This window comes from Sardina pilchardus, chromosome 8 (genome assembly GCF_963854185.1).
Source record: "Sardina pilchardus chromosome 8, fSarPil1.1, whole genome shotgun sequence".
Lineage (NCBI taxonomy): Eukaryota > Metazoa > Chordata > Actinopteri > Clupeiformes > Clupeidae > Sardina > Sardina pilchardus.
The window spans coordinates 4,719,044-4,736,543 of record NC_085001.1 but is presented as its reverse complement, the minus strand read 5'-3'; the positions used below and the strand labels follow the sequence as shown (position 1 = coordinate 4,736,543).

At 45.5% G+C, this 17,500-nt stretch overlaps 1 protein-coding gene across 1 annotated transcript in view; it reads right to left on the bottom strand.

Annotated features, from left to right (window-relative positions):
• lrrtm4l2 (leucine rich repeat transmembrane neuronal 4 like 2) overlaps nucleotides 1-17,500 on the bottom strand; it is a 75,194-nt gene that overhangs the window by 52,348 nt on the left and 5,346 nt on the right. Inside the window, exon 3 of the mRNA XM_062543824.1 lies at nucleotides 17,243-17,367. Within this exon, the coding sequence (XP_062399808.1) occupies nucleotides 17,243-17,367 (125 nt within the window). The remainder of the gene's footprint in view (nucleotides 1-17,242; nucleotides 17,368-17,500) is intronic.

Sequence of the window (17,500 nt, the reverse complement as noted above, 5' to 3'; positions counted from 1 at the left end):
TCCATGGACAGTGAGTCTCAACCAGCCCTATTGAGCAGAAGAGCAGCTATACACTAATCCAGCGCAAACTTTATGGGCGCTGCCATCTTGAATATCGCCATTACTGCGTGCCTGCGAGTGTGACGAGTGACACTTGCCTGTGCTTTTCAATGAAAGCATCCTGTCAGAGAATGTCTAACAGAGGTCCTGCTCATGAATGAAAATGTCAGGTGAAAGGGAACATTGGATCAATGATGTCAGACTGTACCAAAACTTACCAATGAAGGTAATTTATTAACACCATAAGGTATTAAGACGTGTATTAATGACAGCTAACCTCTGCAACAGCCGCCTATGGAACCAACGGGCTAATTTCTTAGCAGCCAGGCACGCAGTAATGGCGGCGTTGTGTTACTTCCGTGTTTCGCTGGATTAGTGTATAGAGGGAGTCTTTATCACCATGTTATAGCCCAAATGAGCAGGACTGTACTACTGAGGGAGTCTTTATCACCTTGTTATAGCCCAAATGAGCAGGACTGTACTATTGAGGGAGTCTTTATCACCGTGTTATAGCCCAAATGAGCAGGACTGTACTATTGAGGGAATCTTTATCACCGTGTTATAGCCCAAATGAGCAGGACTGTACTATTGAGGGAGTCTTTATCACCGTGTTATAGCCCAAATGAGCAGGACTGTACTATTGAGGGAGTCTTTATCACCGTGTTATAGCCCAAATGAGCAGGACTGTACTATTGAGGGAATCTTTATCACCGTGTTATAGCCCAAATGAGCAGGACTGTACTATTGAGGGAATCTTTATCACTATGTTATAGCCCAAATGAGCAGGACTGTACTATTAAGGGAGTCTTTATCACCTTGTTATAGCCCAAATGAGCAGGACTGTACTATTAAGGGAGTCTTTATCACCTTGTTATAGCCCAAATGAGCAGGACTGTACTATTGAGGGAGTCTTTATCACTATGTTATAGCTCAAATGAGCAGGACTGTACTATTGAGGGAGTCCTTGCGTTAGCCCTATTGAGTAGAGGAGTGTTACTGAGGGAGTCTTTGGCAGTGTGTTATAGCCCAAATCAGCAGGATTGTGCTATTGAGGGAGTCCTTGCGTTAGCCTTAATGAGCAGGAGAGTGCTATTGAGGGAGTCTTTGCGTTAGCCTTAATGAGCAGGAGAGTGCTATTGAGGGAGTCTTTATCAGAGTACATCAGCTTTGATGAGCAGTGTGTGTGTGTGTGTGTGTTAGCTCTGATGAGCTGTGTGTGTGTGTGTGTGTGTGTGTGTGTGTGTGTGTGTGTGTGTGTTAGCTCTGATGAGCTGTGTGTGTGTGTGTGTGTGTGTGTGTGTATGTGTGTTAGCTCTGATGAGCAGTGTGTGTCTCACCCAGCCAGGGAACCCATCTGTTTGACCTGGGCAGGGTCGACTCAGGGACTCAGGCACACTGCAGAGAGACATGGCCTCCTAATCAACACACACACACACACACACACACACACACACACACACTCACACTCACACACACACACTGGGCTTGCAGAGAGATGTGGCCTCTTAATGAATGTACACACACACACACACACACACACACACACACACACACACACACTCACACACACACACACACACACACTCTGGGCTTGCAGAGAGAGGTGGCCTATTAATGGATGTGTACACACACACACAGGGCACAATAACATCTTCAGTGGAGTCATGGCAAACAGCTGCATCTCCTTCAGAGCTACTACAGTCTGCCACACACACACAAACAAACACACACACACACACACACACACACACACACACACACACATAAACAAACACACATACTCACACTGTGTCACACACACATACACTGGACAGTGTGTTGCTGCACAACAAGGGAACGTGCTCATTTCTGTTCTGGAAAAGACAAGCATCCATACTAAGTTTAGCCCATGCAGTGCTGTTATTTCTGTCTGTGTGACATTACTGTTGACGTTCCGTAATATGATTGTTGAGGACACCGTGACACCCTCCCCAATAGCTACACACACACACACACACACACACACACACACACACACACACACACACACACCGTGACACCTCCCCAATAGCTGCAGATCTCTCAAGGGTGATGAAAATGTAATCATCTCATCTGCTCACCCCCCCCCCCCCCCCCCCCCCATTACCACATTCATGACTCCCCCACACACACACACACTCACACACTCACACACACACACACACACCGGGCCACACGACTGGTGAGAACGGAGTGTGTCTGAGATGAAACGTGACGCCTCCGTGAGGATATATTTCTATAATAAGAGCGGTAAGCACTGTGCCTACAGCGTGGCCTGTGTTTGGAATGTGAAAGCCGTGTGTGTGTGTGTGTGTGTGTGTGTGTGTGTGTGTGTGTGCATGTGTCAGTGGAATAAACTAAACCCCCACTACACTACACTACACCGCCGCTTATCCATCTGCTGGACTGTCACCCAATCAGCTCACCTGTCCGCCTCCATCAGAGCACCAGTGTGATGTTATGCTGCCCTGCAGTACACTCAACTCTATCTGTGCGCTGTGTGGACTCTACAGTAGGCCTAGACCCTTTCAACTGCCCTGCAGTACACTCAACTCTCTATCTGTGTGCTGTGTGGACTCTACGGTATAGACCCTTTCAACTGCCCTGAAGTACACTCAACTCTATCTGTGCGCTGTGTGGACTCTACTCTACAGTATAGACCCTTTCAACTGCCCTGCCGTACACTCAACTCTATCTGTGCGCTGTGTGGACTCTACAGTATAGACCCTTTCAACTGCCCTGCCGTACACTCAACTCTATCTGTGCGCTTAGTGGACTCTACAGTATAGACCCTTTCAACTGCCCTGAAGTACACTCAACTCTATCTGTGCGCTGTGTGGACTCTACTCTACAGTATAGACCCTTTCAACTGCCCTGCCGTACACTCAACTCTATCTGTGCGCTGTGTGGACTCTACAGTATAGACCCTTTCAACTGCTTCCAGTGGCACAGACAACAACATTGAGCTAACGGTGACTTTAGCACAAACAAACAAGCAAACAAACAAACAAACCAAAAACATGTCTGATTCATTTTCATTGCAAAGTATTTGCGCTGGTTTTGAATGTTTCAACCAGAAACCCTCAGGATAAAAGGTCTACAACACTGAGAGAAAGAGGAGTTCTTTGGATCAACAGATGTTATACTGTAGACCATGCTAGACTCTGACTCTGACATGGTAATACAGTACAGTATGTCGAAGCGTTAGTCCTTTATGTTGGCACATTGAGATGAAAATCTGAAGATTTAACATCGGTGTTACTCTGGTGAACTCCTCTCTCTCGCTAAGTCTTCTACCGTTGACGCAACAGATACAATAGTTAATCACAGCAGCACAGAGGAAAACGTGGTTAACAAATACTGTACATGGAGGTAGATCATTTTGCTCTATGGTCAGGGTCAGAGTAAAGGTCAGATATATCTTCTCCTTCATCTCGTCTGCCACAGATTTCTTTTTCTGGTGTTCAAGAGTCTTATTTCCTCATTTAAAGTAATCTTATTTCAGCTTTCTGAGGGGGAAAAAAGTACCTTATAGTGTCTTATCCATCTATTTGATTAAATCTGAAATCTGATTGAATTCTCATAATGTTTCAGATGACATTTGAGATGTGCTTTTCATTTTCTGGCTAATTTGCTATTAGATAGCTTTTTACCCCACTGGGTCTGTCCGCTCACACAGATTTATAAGCTACTAGCTGATACAATCTATTCCAGTATGGTTTGGACCTCTGCACACATTAGCTATGACCCTCTCTGAATCCAACAGGAGAGCTCTTACCACGTATGACTAAAGCAGAGGAACAGTGCCACGGCCCCATTTTATTGTTTAAAGTGTCCAATTGTATTGGGAATTGGAAATAGTATACGACACAGACCAAACACAGGTCTCAGTAGTAGGGCTGTAGACCTACTTTGGTTGAATATGAATCTATTCATCTCGTTTTGCTGGATTATTGCCCTGTCCCTGGGTAGTAGTTCTACACTTCAACTCCCGCTGGTGACTTTGTCAACTTCTCCAGCAAACTGTTAATAATCCATCACTGTAATAGCAAACCAGTCCTCCGAAGTGCAGCTCTCACTGGTAACCATGACGACAGTCATCTAATCTATATGGCTCACAGACAATTTAAGATGTAGGCTAGACTACAAGAAATGCCTGGTTTTGTGCTGTATTGATTTATTAACACATTTCAATTTCAATCTAATTTCACTTATAGAGCGCCAAAACATTACATTTGTCTCATGGCGCTATACAGAGTGCTAAACATTCAGAGAGAGCCCATGAGTAACAGGGGACAGAAAAAAAATCCTAGAATTGGAGATACAAATAGGAAGAAACCTTGGGCAGATCCACGACTCTAGGGCCCAACCCATCTGCCTAGGGTCAGTTACTGTACAGGACACTGAGGTAATTTAGTTTCAGCAAGTTCAAATCACACTCAGCAAAAATGTGGTTGATACCTGTAGAGGCAAACCTGTTCCCTGGTATTGGCTTCTAGCTCGTCTGTCCTGCTTTCGATCAAAACGCAACCAGGCGACTGACCACATGCGAGACTAAACAAAAATGTCTTGTGCAGGAGCTGCTTGCGTGAGGCTGAAATTCGCCACGCGACAGAGGGATCAACTTCATTTTGCTGTCAGCCTGTCGCGTGACAGGTCGGAAATGGCGTCAGTAAACAGGCCTTAACTGCCCTGTCGGCGGGACAATGTGATCTGAGTGGGTAAGAAATACAGTAGGCAACAGCTGTAATCCTGCCAGGCCTTTTAGTCTCACTGAGACGGCAATCTCGGCTAAAAATGGCCAATGGAACGGCACTGCACGCTGTGTGTGCAGCAGAGAGGGACATGCGTCAGCTCTAGAGTGCCCTGGTGTCCAGCAGTGCTGAATGGAGCCCACTGTGGTCACTCAGGAAAAGTAGCTCTGAGCTGAGGGGCTGATTTTCTCCATTTCTCGTGTGTGTGTTTGTGTGTGTGTGTGTGTGTGTGTGTGTGTGTGTGTGTGTGTGTGTGTGTGTGTTTTGTGTTGTGTTTTTTTGTGTGTGTGCACGCTGTAAATGTGAACTCAGATATCGTGAGGACGTGTTAGAGGGCATTGTAGACTTGAGGGTCTGGCCTTGAGCAGTCAGAAAAAGAGCGAAGTAGAAAGAGAGAGAAAGAAAGAGATAGAGGCAGAAAGAGGGACAGAAAAAATGAAGCAGAGAGAGAAAAAACGAGGCAGAGAGAAAGGGAGGGAGAGAGGGAGAGAAAGAGAAACAAAACAGTGTAGAGTGAAGGGAGCAGAGAGACAAGATAGAAAGAGAGAGACAGATAGAGAGGACTGAGAGAGAAGTAAAGGAAAAGAGGGAAGAGAGAAGCTCTTACTTCAATGGCAAGCAGAGCACTGAACGCATTATACTGTGAGAGCATTATATTAACACAACAGGGTGATAGGGTGCATAGAGCATTATACTAACACAACAGAGTCAATAGAGCATTACACTAACACAACAGAGTGACATGGTGAATATGGCATTATACTAACACAACAGAGTGACAGGGTGAATATAGCATTACTACTCTAACACAACAGAGTGACAGGGTGAATATAGCATTACTACTCTAACACAACAGAGTGAATATAGCATTATACTAACACATGTGACAGGGTGAATATATCATAACTCTTACACAACAGAGTGACATGGTGAATACAGCATTATACTAACACAACAGAGTGACATGGTGAATAGGGCATTACTATGCTAGCACAACAGAGTGACATGGTGAATATAGCATTATACTAACACAACAGAGTGACATGGTGACTATAGCATTACTCTTACACAACAGAGTGAATAGAGCATTACTATAACAAAAAAAGGTTGTATTAGAGCATTATAGTAACACTTATGATGAGAGGGTGAATTAGAGCACTACACTAACACAGCAGAGTGATACATTATAGCATTACTGACTGAGTGAAAGTTGATGATGGTGATGACATGGTGAAGGTTTGTGATGGTGATGACATGGTGAAGGTTGATGGTGGTGACATGATGAACGTTTGTGATGGTGATGACATGGTGAAGGTTTGTGATGGTGATGACATGATGAAGGTTGATGGTGGTGATGACATGGTGAGGGTTGCTGATGGTGACATGATGAAGGTTGATGGTGATGACATTATGAAGGTTTGCTGGTGGTGATGACATGGTGAGGGTTGCTGATGGTAACATGATGAAGGTTGATGGTGATGACACGATGAAGGTTTGCTGATGGGGATGACATGGTGAAGGTTGATGGTGGTGATGACATGATGAAGGTTGGTGGTGATGATAACATGGTCAAGCAGGTACTGGCTAAAAACATTTTATTTATGATAGATACATTTTCTACAATTTCCCATAAAAATATACGTACTTCTTTGTGTATATTTCTGCAAAGCACTTTGAATTCCCTCTGTGTATGCCCTGCTGAGCTTTGCTTTGCATAAGATAAGGAGTTGATTTGCCCACAGGGTCAAACACCAAATTATTCCTTTTATTAGCATGTAAGAGCTGAAATGTGCACATAATATGACATTTGAATGCCACACTGCACATGGAAGTGTGTGGACTCTCTAGTTTAATACAGTGAGCTGAGCTCCAGCCATGGTGCATTCTGGTTGCCACTGAGTGAGTGAGCGCATGAGAGTGTTACTGCCTTAATGCTGGCCTTCAGAAATGTTTCAAACACTCCATCATAACTGCCATTATCAACTCCATGAAAAGTCACTCACTGAGTGCTACCCTGTCAATCTCCATTGCCAGAGGCTGCAAAACCAACTTACGTTTCATGCATATGGATCTAATTTAGCTGTATAGTATGTAAACTATATGATCAGGAAAGTACACACTGAAGGATGAACTTCAAGGAAAAGAGAAATCTCAGCTTCCATTGTGCTGATAAATAGTGATAAAACACAAAGCCTGTCACTCTGAACACCATATGACCTGCAGCTGCATGAGAGCGTGGGCTTGTCATTTACTGGATGACTTTTGAACAACAGCGCCACCCAGTGGAGAGCTGGGGATCTGACCTTCAACACAATTTAGGACAGAGTGCTGCAGCACACTGAGATTAGCAGAGGACAGGGGTCGTGGTGGACAGGCAGGGCTGTGACATTCAAACAAACAAGAAACACACCTTCACCTCACTGTGTGTTCACTGTGTGCTGTGTGTGTTCACTAATGCACTGACTGGGATAAACGCAGAGACTGAATTTCCCTGACAGGATGAAAAGAGCATATACTTACATATACTTATACACAAACAAAATGGGAAAGGAAATAAAGAACAAGAAGCCCTAACTGAAGATTGGCCCATGATGTAAAATACTATGTTTCAACATCATCATAGTAGTGCCTGAGCGGTTTGGTTGGATGCCCTTAAAGAGAAGTTCCCTTAACCAACAGCAGAGGGCAGTGTTTTCCCGGCCCTGCTCACTCCTCACCCTGACCTAGCTGATGGGTCTGGCAAAAATAAAAACCTTACCTACTTAGCAACAAACACACACTCCCATATGCACCTCTACACACACTTCTCCTTTAGAAGGGACAGGACTCAGGAGAAATAAGCGGCCCTGACATCCTTTCTGATCCACAGCCTATTTTCATGTCTCACTTTGATTCGGGAGTGACTCTGGAGACGAGATGTGTGTGATCTGAGTTCAAAGATTAGCTTCTTAAAAGTGTAGCCTGAGGGCTCCAATCTGAGTGTGCTGCAGCATTACTGAACCTTTAGCTTGAAGAATGGAGCTGGGGATCAAAGAATTTAGGAGAGGTGTACACACGCACACATACACACACACACAAACACACACACACACACACACACACACACACACACACGCACACACACACACACACACACACAAATCCACTCACCTGCTCCCACTCTCACTACCTACTCCCCCACCCCCCCCTTCACACACATACATACACACACAAAAACAATCCCCCCCCCCACGTACATACACACACACACACACACACACACACACACATCCACTCACCTGCTCTCACCCAGATACTAACCCCCTGCCCCCACGCACGCACACACACACACACACACACATACACAGAACCCAGCACACACACACACACACACACACACACACACACACACACACACACAGAGAAAAACTGAGAGCTCCAGAAGACCTTGGATGCCGTGCTCTGCTGATGGCTCGCGCCCTTTCCAACGTTGTAAAATAAATCTGCCAGGCTGTGAAATATGGAATGACTCGCTGGCTCCAGGCATGTAAGGTAGGCGCTAGCCAGGAGCTCCAGCCAACAGCGCCGTCGTGGGTGGGTGACCATACGCCACCCTGGGTGTGATGGACAACAGTCTTCAGACATGGCTCTGACATGGGAGCAGCAGCCAGTCACACGTTTCATGCCCTATTAACAATGCAAAGCACACTTCTTACAGCGTAGCGTAGCGCTCCTCTACTGACGGGGGACGTGTCTACCTGTAGGCTTCTCCCCGCTGTAATACCTGGGCCAGAGATGAAACACATGATTGTGAGCCATCTCCCTCAGAGAGAGAGAGAGCTTTCACATCAACCTGAAAAAAAAAACAGACAAACGCATCGGGGAAAAGAGAAAAACCAGGTGCTCTGAAATGCTGATTTGTATTTGTTTTTTTTTTGCAGTGCCATTTGAAGTCAGCCCAGGAGAAGGCGTCATATCCAAACGTGTCTGCAGGTAACAGCCTCTTCACGGTGGCGGTTTGGGTGTTTACAGACCTGCGGTGTGTGGAGCTGTGAGTAGATGATTCGTGGAAGTGAGAATGAGTCTAGTGTCAGTAGCTACGTTTACATGCAACCATCGGAATGACCAATCGGATCGGTCAATCGGATCGGTGGAAGTTTACATGGCAAGGAGTATTTTGGATGCGCGCGTTTACATGCAGCTTCACGCACATAGCCTGCTTGCAGTTTTGCTCCCCGAGATGGACGTGAGAGCTTATAGCCTATGACGTTTGAGGCGTGAGATATTCCCTATACTTCCAATCCTCTGCCTCTGCTTTCTTCTGTTCAAAAGCAACATCATAGGCCTAGAGTTTCGTTTCTTTTCCTTATAATTAGAATGACTAAAACGACGAAAATATAAACTAAAATTGCGTCCTCCTAACACACTCACTGGCCGATTTCACACTGCACAGCAAGTCGGTCAGCAAATGCTAACTTCATGCACGGTCATACAGGAAGTATTCCAAAGCCAAAAATATAGCTGATTATCCTGTAATCTGACGGGGTAGCAAACCACCAAAACGTCTGACTGTTCGCTAGTTGTTTTGCACCTCAGATGTTGTTTAACAAGTCCCAGCAACACAAATTCAAACTTGTACGGAAATGCATTCAATCAGGTCCTTGCCGTCTACCTAGCTTCCACACTGTTCTTTCAGACATCGCAAAATATCTGTCTCCACTGTAGTCTCCGAAACATAGCCTACCTGTTAATATTTGGCTTTCAGAAAACGAGACTTCATCACTGCATTTCAGTCGTTGCTTTTACCAAAGCCTACGCAGCTGCCAGTTAGCGTAGCCTATCCAACCAACTGCCTGCAGCCTAGTAGGCTACTTCCTAAACTTCAAAGATGCTGTCAGATGTTGTGGTTGTTTTGAAAGTGTCACGAAACTAAATAGCCTATTCTTCCGATGCCATGTTATCCGTCACTGTTCAACCCATAGACCTAAAAGAAAATATGGTTCAACCTCACGCCCAGTGCTTATGTTTACACCTAACCAAAGATCTTTCATTACTAGCTTTAACCCTCTCTGCCTACACCGTGGTGGCTTTTTTGATAAGAGAAATATTGCGCCTCCTTTTCTGAACATGCGCAGAAGGGAAGAGTAGCAGAGAACGATCCGATCCAGTGTATACATGACAACTATTTTACTACCGGACGTGTCCGTTCCACCTCTTTCAATCCGATCCAAATTTCAATCCGATCGGCGATTTTCATTCCGATTGTCTTGTTTACATGAAGGAATTTCATTCCGATTGGGCCTGAATCGGATTAGAAAGGGTGCATGTAAACGTAGCTAGTGTTTCATGTCGCTTGAGTTCCTCCAGCGCTGCTGCTCACCAGAGCCCTCTCGATAGCGCCAGGATTTCAGCGCTGTGGGGGAAACCTGACAAACACAATGCATGCGCAAGAAACAACAACCGCACCTCTTCATTACAGATGTCAGAGGTCAGTGACCACTCTCACCCCATGCCATAAGCAGACCCAGCTGTGAAAAACACAGAGAAAGAGAGACAGTGAGAGTGAACGAGAGATATAGAAAGATAACTAAACAAGACATAGAGAGAGAGAGAGAGAGAGAGAGAGATAGAGAGTAAAGCAAGCAAGAGAGGGAGAGAGATGGCAAACAATCAGACCGTTCAAACTCCCTTATATGACCCTGATATGGACCTACTGTGGCCCTGATATGGCTCTACTGTGGCCCTGATTTGGATCTGACTCCACTCTGGCCCTAATGTGGCCCTGATCTGGCCCTATGATGTGGCCCTAATATGGCCCTAATGTGGCCCTACTGGGCAGTGCTCTGGGACAGCTGTAAACCCGCTACATTTATCAGTGAGCCGAGAGGCTTCAGAAGATTGATTGCCGGCTCCCAAACTGTGATCTATAATTTAACCTGCCCAAAACAATGGGAAAATTGACAGGGCTGACATGCATTATTCATCCAGCGGTGACACTGTTAAAAAATGCATGGGTTATTAATCAGATGGATGACTAATATTGATCTGAGACGGCGGTGGCGACGGCACCGTGGAGTGGCCATGTGCGCCGGGCGTTTGGGGTTCTGTGGCGCGGAGGGGAGCGGAGCGGAGGGGCAGGGCGTTTAATGCGATTAGCATATTAATAGTGTTGCATTGCTCCGCTCGGTTCCAGAGATGCGGACGTTCCCCCCGAAGCCTCCGCGCGCGGCTCCGTCAGGTGCTCCATTGTGCTGCATCAGAGCTCCTCCGGCAGCCGTCCCCCAAAGAGCCGTCTGCTGCTGCCGCCTGCGCTGATAACGTCTGTGACGGCCCTCCGTAGCCCGCCGGATCCATGGCACAGCCAGCTTTGTTCCGCTCACAATTTGCATGATCATTCACCTCTGGGTCGGGAAAGGTCAGGCGTTCCTGCCTATATTTTGGGGGGGGATTGTTTGAGGTGTTTTTGGAGCGCATATTATTGGCTAGCGCTTGTGGTTACTGCTGGAAGGGCTGCGCTGTGCTGTGCTGTGTTTGTGTGCTGGTCTGTGAAGGACATCAGATAGAACGTTGCGAGGGGAGGAACCGGAACGCAGCCTTACACCGCACAGTTCTAATTAGCATCACAAAGAGTCCTGCGTCGGGCAGCCACTGTGCCAAGTGCACTCATTCAGAGTTAAACACCTGTGACACCCAAATGCATCTGGTCCAAAACAACTTTTAAATTATTAACACTTGGGCCACAGAGTGTTGACAACAACTTGCATGTTGGAAAAAAAACCCAGAAGGGATGATTCATGCACTAAATAATGATGACGGGGGCACTTCCCAGTGCGTGGATGAAAAGACTGAACATGCAAAATAAATTCATTTCTAGGAACGCATTCACAGTCTCTTCCTTTACCACTATCACTCCAATCAACCAGCAGCAAATGCAATCAGTGGATTTGGGGGAAACGGATGACCTGATTTCTGTCTAGTTAATTGGATCATTTCATTAGTACATACTACACAGCATTCATGGGATTGTTCTTTTTGGATGCAGGTCATGTTAATGTCATTTGGTTTGTGCATTTCTGGGCTTTGCCCCTGACATGGCACTGTGCCTACTCTAGAGGGCACTGTTTCCCCCTATGTTGGGCTACAGTACCATCACATGCTTGACCTCTGTAGAGAGCTGAGACATGATCCCAAAAATGGGGACATTTTCAGTTTGACTCTCAATCTGATTGAAATACATACAAGTTTTGTCTTCAAAAAACAGGGAAATACTGTAGGTAGATCTTCTGTATTTTCCCGGGGACAGGCAACCAAAAACGGGGACTGTCCCCTGAAACCGGGGATGTCTGGTCACCCTAAACTGGCTCCATCTCCACGGTGACGCTGGAGCACCAGTTTCCAAACAGAAGCGACCACCACCGCTGCGCTGAAACTCTTAATTTCCTCTGGAGAGGAGGAGAGCCTGCACGCCATGATACTGACGAGAGAACGTAAAGGATATCTCAGTTCAACTCCACTTCCTTCAACATCTCCATCGGATGAAAGAAGTTATTTAAATGCTAATTTAATTCCTTTGTGCTTCCTTTCAAACGTAAGCGGGAGGGATATCAGCTGGCTGGAATAGCTGCTGTATTGCACTATCATGTGTTCTCCTCACTCACACTCAGGCCCATTCTCCAGGCTTGTGCCTTTTCTCTTTATTTATTTATTTTCTCCTCCTTCGGAGCCGGCGGCGCAAAGATGCATGAAATGTGTGTCATTTGCTCCTTGTCACCTTTTGAATGAAACTCATTTGAGATGTCCACACACAGCTAGATGAAGCCATCAACTCTTAATTCACCAACAGTCGGATTCTGACCGGTCATTTGTCACAGTGTGTGTGTGTGTGTGTGTGTGTGTGTGTGTGTGTGTGTGTGTGTGTGTGTGTGTGTGTGTGTGTGTGCGCCGTATGTGTGCCTGCACATTTGCCATTTGTTGAAATATCTGCAGTAATAGAAAGAGAAACGGTGGCTATGTTATGAGAAATTCATTTTGAGTGAATTTGGGGGAGATTCAGGACTTGCAGATAACATCTCTGTCCAGCCCTTCATGGTGTCCAAGGTATGTTGTTTTAATTATTCTATTCTGTGTACTGTTTTAAATATCTTCTGTCCTTTGTGTTCAGCACATTGAATTGCCTATGTGGATGACATATGCTAAAAGAAATAATAAACTTTCCTTCATTTGCCAAATAATAGCACACACCTTCAGAGCTGCTTGTGTTCTTAACTGATTTCAGCTGCTCTGGTTATTGGAAATAGCTATCTTTTCGATCAGGATTGAATATGTACAGTATATCAAAACAATCTGTTCGATCAGGATTGTGTTGCTATCTTTGTGTCCTCTCCTTCTACAGTAGGCTATGTGAGATTTGAAGTCTCATTGAGTCAACTCAAACTGATGAAGTGATAGGGTAGTCTCTCTTAATCTCTCCAACTCAAACTGATGAAGTGATAGGGTAGTCACTCTAAATCTCTCCACAATGATGATGATGATGATGATGGTGCTAACAGCTAACCTGCTAGTAGGATGGATGAATCAGTGATGAATGAATAATCTAAAACCTCCTGCAACCAGAGTGACGTACAGTACATATGGCTCTCAGCCTTAGCTTTGGCACAGAGGATGCTTTCTATGCGTCCTGGACATACTGAAATACACTCTGGGTTTTGTGTGCATATATAGGGCTGAATTTGACAAGCATCACCAAACCATGTTTACATAACTAGCTGACTTAATAGCAGGTGGCATGCAGTAATGTTAACCACTGACATCTTATTGCCATGGTAACGCTGGACATCCCTGCTGCTGTCTGTACTGTAAGTAAGAATATACCTTCAGATGTGGAGACATACAGCTCTGTTGCCACGCGAACAGAAGCGGTTTTGCTGGAGTTGCAATGTGCCTCGCTGTCTACAGTGTGAAGCGGGAGCGGGAGAGTGCTCAGCTCAGCTCGTGTAATTGTGGTAAAGAACTCTGCATTAGCACACAAGGCCACGGACCGGCGCGTCCACCACTAGAAGCAGGCCAGTAGCCACAAGGCTGGATGGTAATTAAGCTGTGAAAGTTATTATCTTTTTAAATAAACAAACACAAAAAAACGCCCCGTTAGGTAAGCACACTTAAGATTCTAATAAATGTCCTCCATGAATTATTTATCAAACCGTGTCCATGGGAGAGAAAGAAAACTTTCTCCTCTGAATTTGTGGAAAGACTCTACACTCATGCAGAATGCCTCTACCCCAAAATTGGGCCCTAAACAGTCGTTTGATTTCCAAGGACCATGTAATGAGTGCAGTCTTGCGGCAAAATGTTCAACTCCAGTCTAAGATCTCCTGAGACCGGTCTGCACACTCACCAGAGGAACATTATAGTGCGATGGTGACCTTGGCAGATTAAGACAGATTAATTTGAAATAACAATTTGTTTTATACGGTTTTTACATATTTACAGCCATAGTTATTCATGGTGACAATTCATTGGAGTGTTTCCATATACAATGCCTGGAAAATACACAATAATGTTTGTGTTTTTTTTGTCTTCTGTCTGTCAAAATGAGGCGTCAACCTAATGTTGCAGTTAAAAGTATGAAAATGTACTTTATATATATATATGTTATATATAATCACATTAGACCAGTAAAGAATATAAGAAATGATAGATATGAGAAAGTATGAACGTATACAGTATATATATATATATATATATATATATATATATCATAGCAAACCAGATCCAGCAGAGATTTGAGCTGTGAAGCAACAGCACCTCTCAAAGGCCAGCTCACACTCTGGAACGCCAGATAGATTAAAATAAATAGATAAATAAATAAAAATACTCCTAAAAATTCATGAACTCAGACAAACCTGTTAGCAAACTTGAAGTTGCTCTGCGCGCCCGATTGTTTCGAAATCACCAAAAACACAATCCACATCCAATCCAATCACACTTGCTTATCCGGTATGGGGCAGACTTTAGATAGAGCAGTCCACTCAACACACCTACAGTATGACTGCGCTGATGGCAACTGGAACAAACAGATATGGATGTGTGTGGTCTTTGGAATTGAGTAAACAACTGCCCTTCAAACCTTTGTTTACAAGAAAGGTGCGTTCGCTGCGGTTCTGAAACAATTTGCTATGACTTCACCCAGGCTATGAAATTCACCCTATTCCACGCGGCATGTCAGAGAGATAAACAACAACAGAACAACAACAAAACAACAACAACATAACACGCAACACCAACAACCAATTTACACAACACTCAAACAACACACAGACATCAATAGTGCAGTGGAACCATCATATCTATCTCAACTTCCTCATAAAGTTCAGTCCCTGCAGACCCTTTTTATGGATATACAGTAATGACATGATAAGCCCAACGATGCAATAACAAAGAGTATCATTATTATTGTATTTTTAGTGTGATAAACATTATTGCATTATCAGTCAGGACATTATGGGGAGCGGTGTTGTGCACAAACACGTTAGAAAAAAAAAAACAACCTTTGTTGTTGAACAAGCTCATTTTTCTACGAACGTTGAACTTAATGTACCTTAATTGTTATACACTCCAGGGAGTCTCTCCAGCGGAGCCACACAGCTAAACTGCAGCTCCAGTAAACTTTTAAAGCTGCGCAAGATATATCAGTATTTCTCACCGGGGGTCAGACTGTTTCAGAGGAACGAGCCTGTCTGCAGACTCCTGCTGTTCTCTCACAGGTGGCCATTTGCTCACTTCACACACGCTTAGACATAAAGCTCCAGTCAGTGGTGTGTGTGTGTGTGTGTGTGTGTGTGTGTGTGTGTGTGTGTGTGTGTGTGTGTTTGTGTGATGTGTGTGGGCAGGTAATGAAAGCCGCGCTGTGGCAGCTAACGCTAACGCTAGAGAACAGAGGACAACTTCAAAGAGCACATCAGCACATCTTCATCTGTGGATTTAAACAGCCAGCTGTTCACAAAGCCATCTCTCCCTCTCTCTCTGTCTCTCTCTCTCTCTCTCTCTCTCTCTCTCTCTCTCTGCCTCTCTCTCTGTCTTTCTCTCTCTCTCTCTGCGTCTCTCTCTCTCTCTCTCTCCCTCTCTCTGGCTTCCCCTCAGTAGAGTCCTTATTGTCAGACTCACAGTACTGATGGGACGTATGCCATGACATATAAATCACTTTTTAGCTTCAAACTAGTTTTTACCCCCCCCCCCCTCCCCGCCGTCTGAGTGATGCAGGATTTTCAGGACATTTCTGTTGTTAGTTTTCCTATTTTACTGCTCAGTGGGCTGCATCTATTCTAACTTGATGTTTTTATTTGGCTGCTGTTGAATTATATTGTATGTCTTGCTGCTAAACAAAAGCGCTTATACATCTCAGCTGGCATTTTCCCACTCCTCCATGACAGGACTAATCACAACTGGCTGAGATGGTGCATGACTCCACCCTGAGCCTGATGGTGTGCGACTCCACCTTGAGCTTGTACTGAGATGGTGCACGACTCCGCCCTGAGCCTGTACTGAGATGGTGCACGACTCCATCTCCACCCTGAGCCTGTACTGAGATGGTGTACGAATCCATCTCCACCCTGAGCCTGTACTGAGATGGTGTACGACTCCATCTCCACCCTGAGCCTGTACTGAGATGGTGTACGACTCCATCTCCACCCTGAGCCTGTACTGAGATGGTGTACGACTCCATCTCCACCCTGAGCCTGTACTGAGATGGTGTACGACTCCATCTCCACCCTGAGCCTGTACTGAGATGGTGTACGACTCCACCTTGAGCCTGTACTGAGATGGTGTACGACTCCATCTCCACCCTGAGCCTGTACTGAGATGGTGTATGACTCCATCTCCACCCTGAGCCTGTACTGAGATGGTGTACGACTCCATCTCCACCCTGAGCCTGTACTGAGATGGTGTACGACTCCACCTTGAGCCTGTACTGAGATGGTGTACGACTCCATCTCCACCCTGAGCCTGTACTGAGATGGTGTACGACTCCATCTCCACCCTGAGCCTGTACTGAGATGGTGTACGACTCCACCTTGAGCCTGTACTGAGATGGTGTACGACTCCATCTCCACCCTGAGCCTGTACTGAGATGGTGTACGACTCCATCTCCACCCTGAGCCTGTACTGAGATGGTGTACGACTCCATCTCCACCCTGAGCCTGTACTGAGATGGTGTATGACTCCACCTTGAGCCTGTACTGAGATGGTGTACCTCAGGTTAGGAATAGAGATATAGCATACAGATTACGTTAGGTTGGACTACGCCAGATGCAGACGCAAACTTAAGTGTTTGTGGAATGTATACAGCAACTATACAATGGAACTGGCTACACCATATGTTACAGTGGCACATATGCTCCATGGGTTTTGAAAAACAATGAAACAGACCCATCTTCATTTCTGTATTTTCCCACGGCACATCAGTGGCTTCAGTTGGGATTTCCGTGTGGCCCAGGGGGTTGTGTTGAGCTGCAGGAGACCACAGGCCAGAGGCAGCGTTGATAGCACGGTCCAGGCAGCGTTGCTACCGCGGCTCGTCCTGTGGGTGGGAGTGTTGGCACACCAGCACACGGGCACTGTAGATCTCTCCTGGTGCTTCTCGACTCATACACACACACGCGCGGGTACACACACACATGCACGTACGTACACATACACACATGCACACACAC